Source organism: Talpa europaea (assembly GCF_964194135.1).
Source record: "Talpa europaea genome assembly, chromosome: 3".
Classification (NCBI taxonomy): domain Eukaryota; kingdom Metazoa; phylum Chordata; class Mammalia; order Eulipotyphla; family Talpidae; genus Talpa; species Talpa europaea.
In genome coordinates, this window is record NC_140069.1 from 69,469,298 (window position 1) to 69,492,314 (window position 23,017).

At 36.3% G+C, this 23,017-nt stretch overlaps 1 protein-coding gene across 1 annotated transcript in view; it reads right to left on the reverse strand.

Moving 5' to 3' along the window:
- The window catches only part of SPIDR (scaffold protein involved in DNA repair), a gene marked incomplete at both ends in the record, with an annotated part of 537,674 nt that overhangs the window by 342,699 nt on the left and 171,958 nt on the right, over positions 1-23,017 (reverse strand). The window contains one exon of the mRNA XM_084230569.1: positions 15,774-15,874. Within this exon, the coding sequence (XP_084086695.1) occupies positions 15,774-15,874 (101 nt within the window). The remainder of the gene's footprint in view (positions 1-15,773; positions 15,875-23,017) is intronic.

The window sequence follows — 23,017 nt, forward strand, 5'->3', positions numbered from 1 at the left end:
ACATCAACAAAAAGAAATATAAAAACCATATGATAATATCAATAGATGCTGAGAAAGCTTTCGACAAAGTGCAACACCCATTCATGATAAAAGCCCTTGAAATTCTTGGGATACAAGGAACATACCTCAACATCATAAAGGCCATCTATGACAAGCCAACAGCCAGTATCATTCTCAATGGTGAAAAGCTGAAAGCATTTCCATTAAGATCTGGAACAAGACAAGGATGTCCACTCTCACCACTGCTTTTCAATATAATACTGGAAGGCCTAGCCAGGGCAATAAGACAAGAGAAAGACATCCAAGGAATCCAAATAGGAAAAGAAGAAGTCAAACTATCACTATTTGCAGACGATATGATATTATACATAGAGAACCCCAAAAACTCCACAGAAAAGCTAATTCAACTCATCAATCAGTTCAGTAAAGTGGCAGGATACAAAATCAACACGCAAAAGTCAGTAGCCTTCCTATACACAAACAATAAATCTGAAGAAGAAATCAAAAAAACCATCCCTTTTGTTATTGAAACAAAAAAAATCAAATATTTGGGAATAAATCTAACAAAAGAGGTAAAGGACCTATACAAAGAAAACTATAAAACACTGTTAAAAGAAATAGAAGAAGACACAAAGAAATGGAGAGACATCCCCTGCTCATGGATTGGAAGAATAAACATTATTAAAATGGCCATCCTTCCAAAAGCAATATACAGATTCAATGCTATTCCAATCAAAATTTCAATGTCATTCTTCAAATAAATAGAACAATTATTGATGAAATTCATATGGAATCACAAAAAACCCCGAATAGCCAAAGCTCTCCTGAAAAAAAAAGAAGGGAATGGAGGCATCACACTCCCAGACTTCAAACTATACTACAAAGCCATAATCATCAAAACTGCATGGTATTGGAACAAGAACAGACATACAGACCAATGGAATCAAATAGAAAATCCAGAAATAAACCCACAGATTTATGGTCAACTAATCTTTGACAAAGGAGCAAAGAATATGCATTGGAGCAAAGAAAGTTTGTTCAATAAATGGTGCTGGGAAAACTGGGTCGCTACATGCAAAAGAATGAAGCTTGACCACCACCTCACACCATACACAAAAATCAACTCAAAATGGATTAAAGAACTAGACATAAGACCTGAAACCATAAAATATTTAGAAGGAAATATAGGCGAAACACTACGTGATTTGCACATCAAAGACATCTTTACAGACACATCACCCAAAGCAGTGAGAGTGAAGGCAAAGATAAACAGCTGGGACTACATCAAATTAAAGAGCTTTTGCACAGCAAAAGAGACAATAACAAAAACAAAGAGAAACCCCACCAACTGGGAGAACATTTTTGCACCCAACACTAATGATAAAGGACTGATCACAAAAATCTGCAAAGAGCTGATGAGACTCAACAACAACAAAGAAAATAATCCAGTCAAAAAATGGGCAGAAGAGCTAAAAAGAAACTTCTCTGAAGAGGAAATGCAAATGGCCAACAGGCATATGAAAAAATGTTCAACATCACTTGTCATCAGGGAAATGCAAATCAAAACTACCATGAGATACCATCTTACACCAGTGAGAATGGCACATATTAAAAAAACTAGCAACAACAAATGTTGGCGAGGGTGTGGAGAAAAAGGAACTCTTCTGCACTGTTGGTGGGAGTGCAAACTGGTCCAACCACTGTGGAAAGCTGTGTGGAGATTTCTGGACCTACTAAACATAGAGCTTCCATATGATCCAGCAATTCCACTCCTAGGTATTTACCCAAAGGACACAGAAACATCAATTCCAAAGAACACCTGCACCCCTATGTTTATAGCAGCACTGTTTACAATAGCTAAGCTTTGGAAACAACCCAAATGCCCAAAAATAGATGACTGGATCAAGAAGATGTGGTACATATATACCATGGAATATTACTCAGCATTCAAAAAAGATAAACACATGCAATTTGCTGCAACATGGATGGCGCTGGAAGGGATCATGCTCAGCGAAATAAGCCAAAAAGAAAAAGAAAAATACCGGATGGTCTCACTCATAGCAGGAATCTAGAAAACTTCAATAAGGGACCAGGAAAATGAATAACTATAAGAAAGTGAAAATCAAAATCAACAAAAAACTATGAACCAGAGACACTTTTAGGGGGGCGGGGGGGGAAGGGAGTGATTGGGGTCAGAATGGGGGGGCTGCAATTGTATGGGGAATATAACAATAAAATTCATAAAAAAAAAAAATCCAGAAATAAACCCACAGATTTATGGTCAACTAATCTTTGACAAAGGAGCAAAGAATATGCATTGGAGCAAAGAAAGTTTGTTCAATAAATGGTGCTGGGAAAACTGGGTCGCTACATGCAAAAGAATGAAGCTTGACCACTACCTCACACCATACACAAAAATCAAGTCTAAGTGGATTAAAGAACTAGACATAAGACCTGAAACCATAAAATATATAGAAGCAAATATAGGCGAAACACTACATGATTTGCACATCAAAGACATCTTTACAGACACATCACCCAAAGCAGTGATAGTGAAGGCAAAGATAAACAGCTGGGACTACATCAAATTAAAGAGCTTCTACACAGCAAAAGAGACAATAACAAAAACGAAGAGAAACCCCACCAACTTGGAGAACATTTTTGCACCCAACACTAATGATAAAGGACTGATCACAAAAATCTGCAAAGAGCTGATGAGACTCAACAATAACAAAGAAAATAATCCAGTCAAAAAATGGGCAGAAGAGCTAAAAAGAAACTTCTCTGAAGAGGAAATGCAAATGGCCAACAGGCATATGAAAAAATGTTCAACATCACTTGTCATCAGGGAAATGCAAATCAAAACTACCATGAGATACCATTTTACACCAGTGAGAATGGCACATATTAAAAAAACTAGCAACAACAAATGTTGGCGAGGGTGTGGAGAAAAACGAACTCTTCTGCACTGTTGGTGGGAGTGCAAACTGGTCCAACCACTGTGGAAAGCTGTGTGGAGATTTCTGGACCTACTAAACATAGAGCTTCCATATGATCCAGCAATTCCACTCCTAGGTATTTACCCAAAGGACACAGAAACATCAATTCCAAAGAACACCTGCACCCCTATGTTTATAGCAGCACTGTTTACAATAGCTAAGCTTTGGAAACAACCCAAATGCCCAAAAATAGATGACTGGATCAAGAAGATGTGGTACATATATACCATGGAATATTACTCAGCATTCAAAAAAGATAAACACATGCAATTTGCAGCAACATGGATGGCGATGGAAGGGATCATGCTCAGCGAAATAAGCCAAAAAGAAAAAGAAAAATACCGGATGGTCTCACTCATAGCAGGAATCTAGAAAACTTAAATAAGGGACCAGGAAAATGAATAACTATAAGAAAGTGAAAATCAAAATCAACAAAAAACTATGAACCAGAGACACTTTTAGGAGGGCGGGGGCGGGAGGGGAGGGATTGGGGTCAGAATGGGGGGGCTGCAATTGTATGGGGAATATAACAATAAAATTTATAAAAAAAAAAAAAGAATTCTTTCCTCTTTTTTTTTTAGGTCCCATTCTTATTTTTTATAAACTTATGAAATAACTTACAATTATGAAAGTTAGACATGAATTCTACTCCTCAGTTAACTTACACTTTACTTTTTTTTCTTTATAGTTCTTTTTATTCCTAAAAGATATCTCGCCAAGAATGTAGAATGGAATATTCTGGTTTCAAGTTACTGAAATTCTATTTTTTTGGCCAACCCTTTTATAAAAAGGGTTCAATTTTAAGATTTGTTCCCAAGCTCTATTTTAAGGTGGAGAGTGGTTTGAATGGTATGTTAATATTTGAATGTTAATATTTAAATTTTCATGACCTGAGGGACTGATAAATGTAGACAGAACATTTAAAACATTTATTTGTTAGCATTTGCATAAAAATATGGAAAAATATTCTAGAAGTTGTTCATTCTAAAAAGGAGAGTTGGGTGGCTGGTACAGGAGTTGAAGAGGAGACTTTTCACTGTGTGCCACGGTGCACTTTTTACATTTTGAAACGTAACTACATTAGCCATTCAAAATAAGTTAAACATTTTAGAGGAAATAATATGTATTTCTTTCATCTATCTGCCTCACACACTATTACACAGATGTCTTGATGCCTTTACATAAGAATTACTTATAATTTCTTATGATATGAAAACAGTTTATAAAAATTAAATTAATGAATTTACTTTTATTATTTTATTTTTACATATTTTTTACATCATTTTTCATTTTTGCACAATGTATGCATTTTCATCTTGGTTACAGTCCACATACAATTCCCAGCCCCCCTTGTTTTGATCCTATTCCCTCCTATACCCCTGTAGTGTGTCTCTGGTTTATAGTTGTTTTTTGATTTTGATTTTTACTTTATTGTAATTAGTCTTTTTCCTGGTCCCTTTTTAGGTTTTCTAGATTCCTGCTATGAGTGAGACCATCTGGTATTTTTCTTTTTCTTTCTGGCTTATTTCTCTGAGCATGATCCCTTCTAGCTCCATCCATGTTGCTGCAAATGGCATGAGTTTATCTTTTTTTGATTTCTGAGTAATATTCCACTGTGTATATATACCACATCTTGATCCAGTCATCTATTTTTGGGCATTTGGATTGTTTCCATAGATTAGCTATTGTAAATAGTGCTGCTATAAACATAGGGGTGCAGGTGCTCTTTGGAATTAATGTTTCTGTGTCCTTTGGGTAAACACCTAGGAGTGGAATTGCTGGATCATATGGAAGTACCATCTTTAGCAGGTTGAGGAATCTCCACAGCTTTCCATAGAGCTTGGGCCAGTTTACACTTCCACCAGCAATGCAGGAGAATTCCTTTTCCTCCACATCCTCACCAACATTTGTTGTAGCTAGTTTTTATAATATGTGCCATTCTCTCTGGTGTAAGATGGTATCTCATTGTAGTTTTTATTTGCATTTCCCTGATTACAAGTGATGTTGAACATTTTTTCATATGCCTATTGACCATTTGCATTTCCTCTTTGGAAGTTGCTTTTTAGCTCTTCTGCCCATTTTTTGACTGGGTTATTTACTTTGCTTTTGTTGATTCTCATCAGCTCTTTGTAGATTTTTGTGATCGGTCCTTTATCATTGGTGTTGTGTGCAAAAATTTTCTCCTAATTGGTGGGGTGTCTCTTTGTTTTGGTTACTGTCTCTTTTGCTATACAGAGCTCTTTAATTGATGTAGTCCCAGCTGTTGATCTTTGCCTTCACTATCACTGCTTTGGGTGATGTGTCTTTAAAGATATTAATTTCGCCTATATTTACTTCTATATATTTTATGGTTTCAGGTCTAAATACTTGGGAATAAACCTAACAAAAGAGGTAAAGGACCTATACAAAGAAAACTGTAAAACACTGTTAAAAGAAACAGAAGAAGACACAAAGAAACGGAAAGACATCCCCTGCTCATGCATTGGAAGAATTAACATTATCAAAATGGCCATCCTACCAAAAGCAATTTACAGATTCAATGCTATTTCAATAAAAATTTCAATGACATTCTTCAAAGAAATGGAACAAATATTGATGAAATTCATATGGAGTCACCAAAAACGTCGAATAGCCAAAGTTCTCTTGAAAAAAAAAAAAAAAAAGAAGAAGGGAATGGAGGTATCACATTCCCAGACTTCAAACTATACTACAAAGCCATAATAATCAAAACTGTATGGTACTGGAACAAGAACAGACACATGGACCAATGGAACTTAATAGAAAATCCAGAAATAAACCCAAAGATTTATGGTCAACTAATCTTTGACAAAGGAGCAAAGAATATGCAATGGAGCAAAGAAAGTTTGTTCAATAAATGGGGCTGCGAAAACTGGGTAACTACATGCAAAAGAATGAAGCTTGACTACTACCTTACACCATGCACAAAAACCAACTCAAAATGGATTAAAGAACTAGACATAAGACCTGAAACCATAACTTACACTTTAAATGATCATCGAAATTATAGTCATGGGCCTCCCTGGTGGCTCAAGGGGTTAAGACGCAACCTATGAAGCTGTCCACAGCCACTGTAGTGTGAGTTCGATCCCTAGCCGGATAGGGAGTAACCCACATGGTGCAGCAGATGTCTCCTGACTCTCCTGCTGCTCCCCTCAGCGCTGTACTTTGGTCAATCTGGCTTTTCTGTTGCGCACTCTGTCTCTGGTGAATCCTCTCACCGCCCCCCCCCAACCACCTTTCTGGCCTGTACTCCAGCTCTTGTGTGCATAAATAAATAGATCTTAAAAAAAAAACAAAAGAAATTATAGTCATTTGGGGCATGAAATCACTACTCTACCAATTGGCAAACCAATATAATAAATTGTTTTCTGACTTGAATAACTCAGCCAAGAGCATTCATGTGAATTCTTCTCCCCCAAGACTACAAAGAATCATAATAAATGCCACTACTTCACTTAAATGTGAATATGGATGCAAAAGGTGAGAGGGGCAAATAAAACTCAAACCATGCAATTGGTTTTATGCTTTTATTGGCCAAAGAGAGGCTAGAGATAATCCAGAGACAGCTCCCTTGACTCCACAGAAAAGGGGAAGTTAAGAAAAGGAACTGCGCAAAACTTCTCAAGCAAATCATATCTGACTCACACTGGGCAGGTTACAAGCAGTGTCTCTTTAATTGAAATTAAATAAATACAGTAGACTAAGACAATTTTAAAAATTTAAACAACCTTTAAAAGAGTTTGATACAAACCTAACCTTTCTTCAATCCATGTCATTTTCATTTTACAAATCTTAATAAATATATTGTTTTATAAATATATTAAGAAGGTCATATTATGCCCTTGTATTCCCACAGAAGGTAAAGCTTTTAAAAGACAAAATATTGTAAAAACATTGGCCAAATTAAATGAAGAACTCACTACATACCTCTTATTTTTTAACTTTAAATACACAATACTAGGAGATTTATATTAAATCATATGTATTTTTTAATAATGATTTTTCAAATAACTAAAAGGATCTTAGTTTGCCAATCAACTTGCTTTGGTAGATAAGTCTACCATTAGACACTCCAAGTTATTCTTTAATTTTTAGAAAACACTGCACCAAGAAATCAGGAAACGTTTTGGCACACAGAAATCTTGGATTTTCTTTCTGCTCATACCAATGTTTCTGTACAGAAAATGTTGATCCTGGACATTCTTTCTTTTTCTGTCACCACATAAGGGGTGAATCTGGAACTTGACCCCATTTCAGAGACTTTCCAGACAAAGAGGGGGTCCTTGAAAGCAGTGAGAAAGAGGTAGCGTCAGATTTTTGGCTGCCTGTTTCTAACAAGGATTCAGGGACTTCATTCAATGGTTCTGGAGACACTAGATCAGGGATAGGCCAAAGGACCCCTAAAGCAGGGACAGCCACAAAACCTCAACCTTCCTTTGTATCAGGATCACAGAAGTGCTTATGGCAGATTCATGCAGGGTACAAGGTGAGCTCCAAATGGAGTGCCTAATGGGAACCCAGATAAAGCTGGAGATACTAAAACCATGGCTTTGAGCATGTTCACAGTTAATTGTGCTCAAGGACAAAGAATAACAATACTCTTCATTTTGAAAAGGTACCTTACTGGAAAAACCAGTCTCATTTAATTGAAGCTTTAGCTTTCTGACAAAAAGGTATAAATTTTACTACTTCATGAGTAAAATTCAGGGTAGGATCTTCCAACAGTTCACATATTACTCCCCTTTAAAAACAATATAGTTGATATCTACCCTGCTAAAACAGAAGTTTCATAAATGTGATGACCAGCTTTTGCTTATTTCCAGTGCACAGGTTATACTATAGAGGAGGCCCTGAATGAACAATTTCTGAATTCTTATCTGTGACCCATTTTTGCCACTATCCCATCTCTACCACCAGCTTTTAAGAACAAATAAAGCAGCAGTATGAAGAAAGAATATTTATTTCATATGACTGAAATCAACACAGAAATAAAGGACACACACACAAAAACCTGCCTCTGAATTACACAGCAGATACTCTGAAAATTATTTGGTTGCATACCTGCTGCAATTCAATTTTAAAGGAGAAGCAACAGTTTAAAACATCTAATTAAAGTGACCTTAAAACATTTTTAAAAGCCTTTTGCTTAATAATAGACAGTAAAAAACTTAAGAGTAGAGGCCCTTCATCCTGCCCCAAATCCGTCTTCTTCGTTTAACAAATAATCTCTGACTCTATGGACTAGAGAATAGAAATTTTAACACTTTTATGACTGAGAAGGCACAGTGCAGGTCTTCAGGGTGACTGTGAGGACTAGTCGCATGAAAAGCTGTACGTACTGCCTCCCTAGGTTGCTGGCATGGAAGAGCACCAATGACTATCACTTGCATTGTCTGTGTCAGTCTGAACTCTAGGGTCTTACTTATTTTAGAGACTATTCTTACAATTTTTGAGAATATTCTCTGTCAGAGAAAAGAACCACAACAACAACAACAACAACAAAACCTGCAAACAACAGACAAAAACTTTGAAGGGGAAAAAAGTCTAAGCAACAAAAATCACATAGGAAAATGATAATAATTATACTCAATACAAAAAGACTAGGAAATTAAAATTATAAAACAATATAAAAGAGAATATAAGACTACTGAAATGTGAACTTAGTTTATTAAACAGATGTACTATTAGTGCCTGTAATGACTTTCTTATTGCTTGGCAGTTGGATAGTTTTATGTGAATGGATTTTAAGAAAACTAAGTTCCTCACTTAGGTGAGCCAACATGGGTTGTATAACAGCCAAACTGGGGGGTTAGAGGGAAGAGGGGCACTGGGCTGACTGGCAATGTAAGCAGAGAGCAAGGTTTCCCAGACAGCAATATCAAGATACTGTTGAGCTGTAGAGCGGTGTAATAGCTAGAAAATGACATTGACAGAAGTTATAATATTTTTGAGTTATGCTTTACAAAGTTTCAGCCTGATCATGACCCAGTGACATAACGGTAAAAAGAAAAAAACCAAAACCCTAACACAAAAGCTGTTACATGCTAACACCAATGTGAATCACTAAGTTGATTCTTTGCTCATGTAATTTTAATCTAAATTCAAAATAAGATATTTATTACTTTTGAAATAGACATACATCACATACATGTATAGAAAACTTAAAACACCTCTGTCTTCACAGCATATGGAAGAATGTTCTATAGTGACCACTCCTAATATATTCGATAGTAGCAAGTTGAGGAAGAGACAATTGAGGGAATTCCACTTTAGGTAACAGAAAATGCTACTGCACTCAACTGATTTTGCTTTCTTCTCTATTATTTCCTCATAATCTTCTTAAGGATATGGCAAAAATTTAGGAACAAAAGTATCAGTGAAAAATAATTTATCTGCTATTACTTTTTTTCCTTTTAACTCTCTTCTTGAACAATATGACGAATAACTATGTGTTTTTAAATGTGAGAATATGTATAATTATTTTTAGTTTTTAAAACCTACTCTGAAACATACTGTGAAAATATCTGTCACACTGTTACTAAACACAGGTCAAACAAGGGAACTGATATATAGCTTCTCTATACTCACATGAACAGATCTTAATCACATCATGGACTCATGTTCTCTGCCTGCCAGGGTCAGCCTCTCAAAACATCTAATGAAAGGGAATAGGCCACAGCCATGACCATCAAGGCAGATTATTTTGATGAAAACCTGGTTCTGCTAGCCACAGATCAGACCTGCAGGGTTGCGCCCACCTCCATTCTTGTAATCTCTAGAATAGAATCAGAGACCTAATCTGTGTGGTTGCTGTGCGGATTAAATAAATTAATAAACATGAGAAATGCTTAGAATATCACATAATAAATACTAGTCATTACCATCCAGGTAAATGGTGACATAGTGTTAGAAAACAGTTCCCCCTCAAAGGAGGAAAAAGAAAAATAAAATAGTCCTGAAGGGATATCTAGGAAATAATTTTTCCTTTGCCTCTATAATCTTCCATTCTCTATTCCATAGCTACATTCAAAAATACATATTGCCGAGGTATTGGAAGTAAAATACAATCATGGCCTCCAGGCTCTGACTGGTCTGGCTTCTGCTGCCCTCCCTCTCCTCTTTGCATGTGATCTAACACACTCAACTGCACTGGCCTTCATGAATAGGATATATACTCTTTTTTACTTTTTATGAATTATTTTATTTTATATAATTACATCATTTTTCATTTTTGCATAATGCATGCATTTTCATTTTGGTTATATTCCCCATACAATTCCCACCCCCTTTTTCTAACCCTAATCCCTCTTCTCCTCTCCACCCCCGCTCCCCACTGTAGTGTGTCTCTGGTCTATAGTTACTTGTTGATTTTGATTTTTACTTTATTGCAATTAGTCTTTTTCCTTGTCCCTTATTTAGGTTTTCTAAATTCCTGCTATGAGTGAGACCATCTTGTATTTTTCTTTTTCTTTCTGGCTTATTTCGCTGAGCATGAGCCCTTCCAACTACATGTTGCTGCAAATTGCATGAGCTTATCTTTGCTGATTGCTGAGTAATATTGCATTATGTATATGTACCACATCTTCTTGATCCAGTCATCTATTTTTGGGCATTTGGGTTGTTTCCATAGCTTAGCTATCCTAAATAGTGCTGCTATAAATATAGGGGTGCAGGTGCCCTTTTGAATTAATGTTTCTGTGTCCTTTGGGTAAATACCTTGGAGTGGAGTTGCTGGATCATATGGAAGCTCTATCTTTAATAGGTCAGCCCTCTTTCGTGTATCACAAAAATTGACCAAGGAAGTAATAAGCACAAACTTAAAAGTTATTCAGGTTGGAAGACAGAAGATACGTGTCTTTTATACTGAAATGTAGTCGTAGGTAGATGAAAACAAGGTCTTCTCTTCCTGAGAGTATAAAAACCCCAGAAAAGTAAGTTGTCCATGAGGAAAGAAATTAAAAATTAAAATCTACAAACCAAATAACTTTAAGAATATTTTTGTTTAGCCAGAAAGCTATATTAAAGATTACCACTAAAAGATTAAATATTAATATATGCAATGCCTTATAAAACTAGAAACACATTTATAAATGAGCTCTAAATAAGACAAAAATGGAATTTTAGGATTTCTATTTTTCAAAGATTTATTTATGCATAGAAGAACTGGGGTACAGGCCAGAGGTGTGGGGGATGAGAGAATTCTCCAGAGACAGAGTGGGGAGCAGAAGCTGGATTTACCGAAATACACTGCTAAGGGGAGCAGTGGGCCAGATAGAAAAGTTCTGCTGTCCTATATGTGGGTTAGCTCCATGGTGAGTGATCGAACTCAGGCGGCAGTGACCATAGTGTGATAGTGCTGAGACTTAAACTCTACACCACCAGGAGGTCCATGACCTTCAGGATTTCTAAAGAGAAATGCAAAAGTTGAAAAAGTCAGGAAAAAGTTGTAGAATACATCAAGTAAAACCACCAGTCAGTGTAACTGAAGATAGAAATGCACTAAGAAGGTCTCCCTGGTGGTACATGGAGTTAAGTCTCAGCACTATGAAGTTGTGGGCAGCCACTGCAGTACAAGTTCAACCCCCAGCCAGGGAGCTGACCCACATGGTACAGTGGACCTCTCCTATCTTACCCATTGCTCCCCTCAACAGTGTATTTCAGTCAGTCCACCTATTCTGCTCCCCACTCTTTCTCTGGTGAATCCTCTCACCACCCTGCACACCTCTGACCTTCACCCCAGCTCTAGCATGCAAAAATAAATAAATCTTAAAAAAAAAAAAAGTACAAAGACCCTAGATAGAGAGAGAGAAACAAATTAAATCAAATGAAGAAGCACTCCGAAAACTATCCAACTGCATGAGAAAAGACAAATAAGAATAATGGGAATACAAGGGGTAGAAGAGAGGGAGAAAGAAACAGAAAATACATTTAAAGAATGGAGAAAAATTTCCCAAAGCTAGACAAGGGAATAAATGTACAAATCCAGGAAGCTAAAAAAAATCCTGGCATATCTAGATAAAACAAGACAGACACAGAGGAGTGATAGCTGCAAAATTCAGGACAAAGAAAGAATAGTGCAGCCACCAACAGGGTGGAAGCAGATAACCTATAAAGGTACCCTAATAAATTTAATGTAAGACCTCTTTGAAAAAAAAACACTAAGAGCATGGAGAATGGAATTGGATGGCATATCTGAATACCTAAAAAGAAAAACTGCCAGGCAAGAATACTCTATCCTGCAAGACTCTCCTTCAGATATGAGGGTGGAATAAAGGACTCTTCAGACATAAAGAGCTCAAGGAGTTTGCAAACACTAAACCACCCCTCTAAGAAATATTGAAAGGAGCTTATACACTGAAAATGAAAAAGAAACATACACAAAGAATTAAATAAATATATTGACCTGCATAAATTAAGAATAAAATGGCAGCAACAGACTATCACATATCAATAATTATTTTCAGTGTAGATGAACTGAATTTACCAATTAAAAGACAAATAGTATCTAGTTGAATCAGGAAACAGAATCCAACCTTCTGCTGTTTCCAGGAGACACACCTAAGCTCCTAAGACAGACACAGACTCAAAATTAAGGGTTGAAAAATACTCCCTACAAGCAAATAGGAATCAGTAACAGCCATATTTATTTCAGACAAAAGAGATTTCCAGTTAAAAAAGGTAACAAGACAGGGCCTCCCCAGTTGAGCACCGGGTTGCGAAGCTGCCCACAGCCTCTGCAGTGCCGGTTTGACCCGGCTGCTCCCCGGCTACCAGAGGAGAGTCCCACATGGTGCGCAGACCTCTCCTGCTGCCCGCTGCTCCCCTCAGCAGTGTACTTCGGTCCTTCTGCCTGCTCTGCTCCCCGCTCTGACTCTGGTGAATTCTCTCACCCTCCCGCGCTTCTGACTATACCCAGTGCGTGTATAAATAAATAAATAAATAAATCTTAAAAAAAAAAAAGGTAACAAGACAGAGAGGGACACTATATAATAATAAAGGGAATGATATATCAAGGAGAGTTAACATTCATCAACATATATACATTAAATGAAAGAGCATCAAAATACATTACACAACTACTATCAACTTGAAAACAAACATTGGAAAAAAGACATTAGTGGTAGGAAACTTCAACATCCCACTCTCACCAGTGGGCAAATCAACTAGCCAGAAAATAGAAAAGGATACAATAGCCTTAAATACAGAATCAAACCTCATGAACCTCATAAACATTTAGAGGGAACTGAACCTCCAAAAAGCAGAATACACATATTTTTTTTGCAAACACACATGGCACATTCTCCAGAATACACCACATTCTGGGACACAAAACAAACAATATCATGAAGTCTGAAATTATACCCAGCATCTTCTCAGACAACGAAGGTATCAAAAGAGAAATCAATTATCAAAAGAAAGCAGGGAAAATCTTTTAATACATGGAGACTGAACAACACACTACTGAAAGACCACTGAGTTAAGGAGGAAATGAAAGAAGAAATTAAAAAATAACCTTAAGAAATGGAAATGAGCATACAACCATTCAAAACTTATGGGATGCAGCAATAGCACACCTAAGAGGAAAATAAATAGTACAGGCCCACATCAAAAAACAAAAAGGAGCTCAAATAAATAACCTTCTCTCTCAACTTGAGGAATTGAGAAAAGAAGAACAATATACACAGAAACAACGAAGAACAGAAGTATTAAAAATCAAAGCAGAAGACAATGAAATAGAAAATAAACAGTCCAAAAGATCACTGAAACCAAAGCTGTTTCTTTTGGGGAGGGAGGGCAAACCTCCAGAAAGGCTCACCAAGAAAATAGGGAAGAAGTCTCAAAAATGATGCTGCAAAAATTCAGAGGATAACCAGAGACTATTGTAGCATCTATATGCTAACAAATTCAATAACCTAGAAGAGATGTACATATTCTTAGAATTACACAATCATCCAATACTGAATAGGGAACAAATAGAAACCCTGAACGAACCAATTACAAGCAAGGAAATTGAAAGAGCAATCAAAATTCTCCCAAAGAACAGAATTCCAGGATCAGGTGGTTAAACTAGTTAGTTCTACCATACCTTCACAGAGGAATTAATACCCACCTTTCTCAAACTCTTCCAAAAAAACTAAGGCAAAGGGAATACTTTCAAAGACATTTTATGAGACCACCATAACCCTTATACCAAAACTAAAGACACCACAAGAAAATAAAATTACAGACTGATGTGCAGATGAATATACATGCAAAAACTTTCAACAAAATCATAGCAAACCAAATTCACCAATACATTAAAAGGATCATACACCATGACCAAGTGGAATTCATTACAGGAATACTAGAATGGTTCAATATTTGAAAAATCAATCAATGTAATTAATTCACTGTGTCAATAAAAGGAAATATAAATCATATGATCACATCAATAGATAGCAAGAAAACATTTGATAAGATTCAAATCCATTCATGACAAAAACCCTCAAAAACTAGGGAGAGGTGAAACATATCTAAACATAATAAGGCCATCTATGACAAATCCACAGCTAATCGTTCTCAATAGTGAAAAACTAAAAGCCAAACTATAGAAAAAACTGAAGTACCCAAATGCAGATGACTGGACACTACTGAGCTATCAAAAAAAAAATCAACTCTTGTCATTTGCAGCAACATGGATGGAACTAGAGAGGATCATGCTAAATGAAGTAAGTCAGAAGAAGAAAGACAAATGCCAGATAATGTCACTTATATGTAGAACAGAGAAACAAAACAAAATGTCAAATAAAGCCAAACCAATCACAAACCCTAGAAATCTGGCCTTGTAAAACTGAAGTTGCCGGGGTGGGGGGGGGGGGCGTGGAAATAGAACAAAGTGAGAAGGTCACACAATGGAGAACTTTAGGTATTTTGGTTCTTCGTGCAGAGTGGTACCAATGCTCGATGGGTGGAGATGCTATACCTCTTAAATCACAAACAACATTTTAAACCAATATTAACATGATTGAAGGAAAAAAAGGGAACTGGAATATCTTCCAAAGAAACGCATGATAGTTGAGAACATACATTCAAGTGTTCAATCTAATACTCTAGTTCCATTTTGTACTCTAGCATGTACAAAAACAAACTGTTAGCCTATTGAAATGTATATTCCAAGGATTCCTCTGGAGAGATGCTATTAATAATAGATATAGGATAGATAACCATGCCCACTCACCTCTTTCCCCACACCAGATGGAGAGAGCACCCAGCAAAAATCATAAAAAGAACGCTGCTGCCTCAAGAAAAGCAGCTTTGCTAGGTACATGAAATTTTTAAATATCAAAAAAGTTTCTAACAAACAGAAATTTCCAACACCTGCTTGAAACGATCAGTTTCACACTGCATGTTTCAACTCATTAAAAGGGTCCTGTATCAATTTATTGAGACTACAACTATGGCAAAAATAAAAAGGGAATGCAGAGTATATTATACATTCTAAAGTTAGTGTTGTCATAAAATGCTTATTTCAGGGTTTGTGTCTGTGAGAGAGAATAAATGTCGTATGTGTGTTGATAGATTAACATAAGACATTTCTTTCTATCCATTGCAGATATAAAAGTCTGAAATCACTTGCCTCACTTTAGTAAGAGAGAGTACTAATATAAAATCCTCCAACTCAGATCTTCAAGGTTTCTTCTATTGAACCATGGAAGGGTCTGTGGGGAGGTATCATATTCTTTACCCACAATCTGATGTTGGTGGAAGCCTTACCTGAAGGTGTCTTTTGGGAAGAAGAACACTGGCATTTCCACATAGAAATAGCAGATCTCTCTCGATTCTGCAGCCCATATATTCTTTCGGCTAGCCCGCCTCTGTTTAATGAATTATAATGTATTAAGTTTAGTTAACAGAAAAGCTTCAGAAAATTTAAAAGACATTTATACTTTATATAAGTGTATCCCACCAGATACAAAGATAAAACATTCAAATTTTACCTTCTTTGGCATTACATTCTCTTCCCAGAGGCCAAATCCTCCTAGGTAAGTAATATCCTTTGTTAATATTTCTTGGAAGTTTTCTAATTCTTACAAATATGGGCTACTTTCAGATCAGTATGGCTCCCTTTCTAGTCTTCCTTATTATTCTAAAAACATGCATTATTTGTTGCCTTTTCAGCCTAGCAAAGTGCAAGTTGTCAGGGAAAAGAACAGCAGGATGGTATGCATGGGGCAGAGGGGGCAGATTCAGAATCTGCCTGCCAGATGGGAGAAGCAGATAAATGTAAAATAGATTCATAGTGTAGTCAATGAGAAAACTTGCTTACTGCTGGTGGGGGGTTATGCTCCAAAAAGAGTATTTGGAAATGGGCTCATTATTTAGATCACAGAGATAACTGAATATCAGTTAGAAACACAAAACAAACACACTAACATTATAAAAAAATTACATGACAATAAAATAATTCATAATAGTAAACATACAGGGACATCACATACATACATCACATCATATCACCCATCAAAAAAAGGTTTATGTCTGAAGCTGCTCACTTTCCTGAACCCAGGTAGTTTACTGAATAAAAAAGATATGTTTAGATATATGTACATGTGTGTATAGATATATATATGGTACATGCCAGTGAATATATGTATAAACATATACATCATAAAGATACCAGAGAATATATTATATATATACCAGAGAATATATTATATAATTTATAAAATAGGTATTTATACATTTACCATAAATGAATATTATAAACATAATGTTTTTTATTCATTACAGTAAATGGATTTAGAGAAGTCAGGAGCTCATAACACATCTATGATCAAGGGAAATCAAGATCAGCTGTAATCACCATTATGACTCTATGTATGTCACCTATTTTATCAATTTATTATCTTATTAGATTATGTACTGCTTCACTGATGATTTCACTAAATTATCTCATTTTATTTTATAATATCCCTTTGAAGTAGAAAGAACAGGTATCAAAGCCTAGCTCACAGATGATAAAATCAGAGCTTAGAGAGGGGCCAAGAGATTTCTCTAATATTATATAACTAGCTAGATACAGAAACAGGTGTTGAATCCAGAAAGGACTTAGTAATAGCTGGCTCTGCAGAGCCCCTTCCATCTATTAACTCTTATACACTTGACCACTGGGGATCCTAACATCTGGCACTACAATGGATAAGGGGTTGCATGAGTTGACACTCAGGACAGAGAGCGCATAGATGAAAAGCTGCAAGGGTGGGGAGTGCTAAAAAAAAGGATTTGGAAATGGGCTCATTATTTAGATCACAGAGATAACTGAATATCAATTACAAACACAAAACAAACACACTAACATTATAAAAAATTAACATGACAAGAAAATAATTCATAATAGTAAATATACAGAGATATCATAAGAGTCCTCCCAGGTAAGGGTAGGGTCTCATAGCAAACTGGGTCAGAACACCTGAATTTCCTTATACAAGAGGTATATTACTACCAGAAGCCCAAGCTGTCACATTGAAAACACCTGCCACACTCCACCCCAGGCTAAAACCAAATCAAAGAAATATTTGGGCAAACTATAGAGTTAAGGAGCTACCAATAACAGGAACTAAACACCCTGCATAAGACTCTGTTGAAAAAGAAAAGAAATCACTCCTGGCTCAAGAACCACTATCAACTATACTCAGTGCCCAGCTGTATCCAGTTCTTAAAAATAGCCTAAACTGGAAGTAAACACAAGACTATAAGAAACACTAAGACTGAGGAGCTGGCTTAGAGGAGGGTCTTACTATGGATACTCACCACACAACTCTGACACCCACATAACTGTAGGAAGTTCAAATTCCTGAATCTACTGGAGGTGATCATTTGGAACCCTACTACCCCAGCCCTCTTTATGCCTACTACCTATTGCCTGTACTAGTCCTTACATTACTCCAACACCTGAAAACACAGAAGTCTGAAAATCTCTCTCTAATAAGACCCATAAAAATTAAAAATGAAGAGACAGGAATACATCACATCATAAATGCTCAACCTTCCCCACCCCAGAGCTATGAAGCATGACACAAGGGGAGCAAAGTAGGACAGTTTTGGCAGAGCTTGTGGAACTCAAAAAAACAAAAGCCTAGGTGACTTGGGGGTTCCACCCACCGGCCCCAGCAGCCTGGACCAAGCATGCTCTGGTAATAGCTCCTGGAAGGCCCAGCCACCAGCCCCAGCAGTCTGATGACCCAAGCTAGGTGGATCCACAAGGGTTAACAGCTGCTGGCCATAGCAACCCAGTCATCCTCCTGGACCATGCACACCCCATAAGAGTGGCCAGCAGTCCTGGCCACTAGCCACAGCAATCTGGAAGACCCAAACCTTGGTAGGAGCCTCAGGAGTTCCAGTCAACCTGTCCAGCAACCAAACATCCTCCCAGACCATGTATGCTTGGAACAAACCAAAAAGCTAACAACGGAGAGAAAGAAAAATACGAATGATCAAGCAAGCCCTGCAGGGAACAATACCGCACAGAAAGAATATCAGTCTGTAGAAAAAAGAAAAAAAGACACAGTAAAAAAAGTTTTCTTTTTTTTAAATGTTTTCTTGTCAGAAAAATTTAAAAATCCATAATAAAGAAAGTCAAAGAATTTGGACACAATCAAACTCAGAAAAACAGATCAGAGATACAAGAAGCAGAAAAGGAAAAGAAGGTTTTAAGAAACAATCAAGAAACAGAAGATAGAGATTGAAACATTAAATAATAAAATAAAGGAATTGCAAGATGTAAAAACATCAAGTGAGAAAATTAAAAATTCTGAAAAAGCCATGAAAATACAATAAATACAGGAAAGCAAATTGGTAATGTCAAAAACACAGATACAAAAAGAATCAAGAAAGAGAGAGACAAAGGAAAACTAATTAAGTAACACTTTGAGAATTATCTGACTTAATGAGTAAAAGAAATAGTCATAGGAATCACAGAAGGAGAAGAGAAAGAGAGGAGAAGCTATTCAAGGAACTAATTGAAGAAAACTATGCAAAAATGAGAAAGGAAATGAAAATACACATACAGGAAGCTAAAAGGATACAAAACTATTTTAATGAAGGGAAATCTACAGCAAGACACAAAGAAGTAAAGCTTCCAAGAGTCCAAGACAAAGAAAAAATAATGAAATCAATAAGGGGGAGGAAACAACATATAAAGGAAAGCTGATTAGGCTAACATCAAACTGAATGACATATTAAAAAAAAATTCAACGCAACAAATGCCAACTAAGAATATTCTATCCTGGGGGGCTGCCCCCAGTGGTGGCACAGTGGGTTGAGCGCAGCTCTATGAAACTGTCTGCAGCCTCTACAGCACGGGTTCGATTCCCGACCTCTCTTGTCTCGCCCACTGCTCCCCTCAGCAGTGTTTTTAGTCCTTCTGCCCGTTCTGCTCCCTGCTCTGTCTCTGGTGAATTCACTTACCCTCTCACGCCTCTGGCCTGTACCCCAGCTCTTGTATAAATAAATCTTTAAAAAAATATATCCTGTAAAGCTCTCCTTCCAAAATGAGAGAAAAATAAGGATTTTCTCAGACAAAATCTTTGGGAATTCACTACAACTAAATTGTAATATTACAAGAAGGCTTAGGATCTAAAACAACAAAGGAATAACTGTAACAAGAAAGTAAATAGAACAATAGAACCAAAAAATGATGAAATGGCAATAACAGACTTCCACATACTAATACTCACCCTAATACTCACCAATAAGTAACTTTAGTTATTGGACTAAACACACACACATACACACACAAAACAAAGACAAAAACAAACAAACAGAAAAACCACACAGAGGATAGCATGTTGGTTTAAAAAACAGAATTCAAACTTTTTCAGCCTCCAGGATACACACCTAAGTTCTAGAGATAAACATACATTGAAAGTAAAGAGTTGAAAAACAATTCTATAAACAAATGGCACCCAAAAAGTGGGGGCAGTCATACTTATTTCAGATAAAATACACTTTCAGCTGCAAAGGTGACAAGCAACATAGCTGGACACTATATAATGACCAAAGAGGTAATATGCCAGGAAGATATAACACTCAACACTATATATATTCACCAAATGAAGCAACACCAAACTACATGAGACAACTACTATCATCTGTGAAAACAGACATAGGAGAAAATACATATGGGGTAGGAGACTTGAACACTCCACTATGATAATGGACAGATTAACAAGACAAAATTAACAAGACACATCAGCCCTAAATAGCCTTAAAGATCTAGACCACATGGGCCTAGCAGACCCTTATGAAACACTGCACTCCCAAATACCCAATATACATTTTTCTCAAGTATGCACAGATCATTCTCAAGGTTTGGCCACATACTGGGCCATTAAAAAAAACATCAACAGGTACAAGAAGATCAAAATCATACCAAGCAACTTCTCTGACAACACAGGTATAAAACTACAAAACTACAAATCAGCTACAAAAAGAAAGCAAGCAAAAATCATGGAGACTGAATAACATGCTACTGAAAGACCACTGAGGTAAAGAGGAAATTAAAGAAAAAAATACTTCAAGACAAATGAAACAAGGATACAGCCTTCCAGAACATATGGGACATGGCAAAAACAGTATTAGAGGAAAGTGTATAGCAATAAACAAAACTTGGCATAAAAGGAGCATAATAATGCTCCTTAACATAATAAAAGCAATATATGACAAACCCACAACTAACATAATTCTCAATTATGAAAGCCTTTCCATTAAGCTCTGGGAGAAGACAAGAATGTCCACTCTCACCACAGGTTTTCAATATAATACTGGAAGTTCTAGTTAGAGCAATTAGGCAAGAGAAAGACATAAAAGGACTCCAAAATGGGAAACAAGAAGTAAAGCAATCATTATTTGCAGATGATATGGCAATATATAAAAAACCCTAAAAAATACACAGAAAAATCTAATTAAAACAATAAATCAGTTCAGTAAAGTTGCACGTTACAAAATCAATACAAAAATATCAGTGGCTTTGCAAGCTGATCATAGATTTGAGGTGTATAGCAGCGGAAGGATTGGGAGAGGAGTCAGAATGGGAGGAAAGAGAAAGGGACTGTGGTAATGGGTCACATGTGCTGTGGTGGTGGGAGAACCACAGGAATTATATCTAATGGGAGAAGTAAAATACTACCCAAAAATTAGCAAGCTATAAGAAAAAAAATTAATTAAAAGATACAAATTAAAAAAATAAAAATAAGTAAAATTAGTCATTCTCAGAAATGGGCTATTCATTTTTATATGTTCCTTACAGGATTATATTCTACGATCTGAAGTAGGAGTTCACAGTTTCATTGATACTGAAGAACTCCAAGGACAGGATAAACAGTAAAAAAATAAGCAAAAAGGTAGCAATAATGTTCCTTTAATTTACTTTAGGCTGAATAAGCAACTCTATCAATAGTTCAAGTATCTTTAGAATGAATGAGAAACACTATTGCAGCTCATGTTCTTCTGAAAGCGGATACAAATACTTTTTTTTATTGAATGGTTGGTTCCCAAATTTTCATGCTTATCTCACAATATGCAAGATATTGTATATTTTGCCATGGTTATGTTATGGATAGATAAACAAGAGGGCCTCCCTGGTGGCACAAGGGGTTAAGCAGCACCACTATGAAGCCCTCTGCAACCACTGCAGCACCAGTTAAATCCCCACCCAGGGAGCTGACTCACATGGCGCAGACCTCCTCTGTCTTGCCTGTTGCTACCCCCAGCAGTGTATTTCACTCAATTTGCCTGTTCTGCTCCCCACTCTGTCTGTGGTGAATTCTTTCACCCCCACACATCTGGCCTGTACCCCAGTCCGTGTATGTATAAATGAATAAATCTTTGCTTTTAAGAAAAGTCCACGTAAGTGCACATGGAGAAATGGGAAAAACCATCATGCTAGTATTACGCAAATCAGAAAAACTAGGGGAAGAACTAATATTCATCAACAGGAAAATGGGTAAGAAAAAAATGTATGTATAAACAGAATGCTACTATACAGGAATTTGAGTGCTGGACCAGCAGTATATGTATCACTATGAAGAATGTCAAAACATAATATTGATAAAGATATATTCTTTATATAATTGTTTTTACCAGCAAAGTCTCTTTAGAATTATTGAAATATATTATTTAGCTAGAAAATATGGAATAAAGATTTTAAATATACATCAACTTATCATACATCAAATCCAAGATAGAAGTGAATTCTCAAAAAATGGAGGCAGCAAAGAGATGGTAGGATAAAGTTCTCCCATAAAAACAACTGATACGGAGAAATAACAATGAGTTCCTGGGAGGACCTGGATGCGTTAATCAAACTGGATGACCCAGTGAATCACCCAGACATAGGGGAAAATTGGACTGACAGGGAAAGGGAAGAAAAGAGAAAATCATTAGGATAGAAATATCACAATCCCAGACTTCAAACTATATTATAAAGCCATAATAATTAAAACTGTATGATAGTACAACAAAAAAAGACAAACAGAATGATGGAATCAAACAGAAAACCCAGAGATAAACCCACAGATTCATGGACAAATAATCTTTGACAAAGGAACAAAGAATATGCAATGGAGAAAAGAAAGTTTGTTCAATAAATGGTGCTGGGAATATTGGGTCACTACATGCAAAGAATGAAGCTTGATCACTACCTCACACCATGCACAAAAACCATCTCAAAATGGATAAAAGAATTGGACATAAGACCTGAAACCATAAAATATATAGAAGAAAATATAGGTAAAATACCTCATGAAATACAATTCAGTAACATCTTTTTTTCAATTTAAATTTATTTTTAAATCCCCCATACAATTACAATCCCCTTATTTTGACCCCAAGCCCTCCTTTCCCCACCCCCCATGGCCAATAGAATGTCTCTGGTTCATAGTTTTTTGTTGATTTTGATATTTTCTTTCTTATAGTTATTCTTTTTCCTGGTCCCTTATTTAAGTTTTCTAGATTCCTAC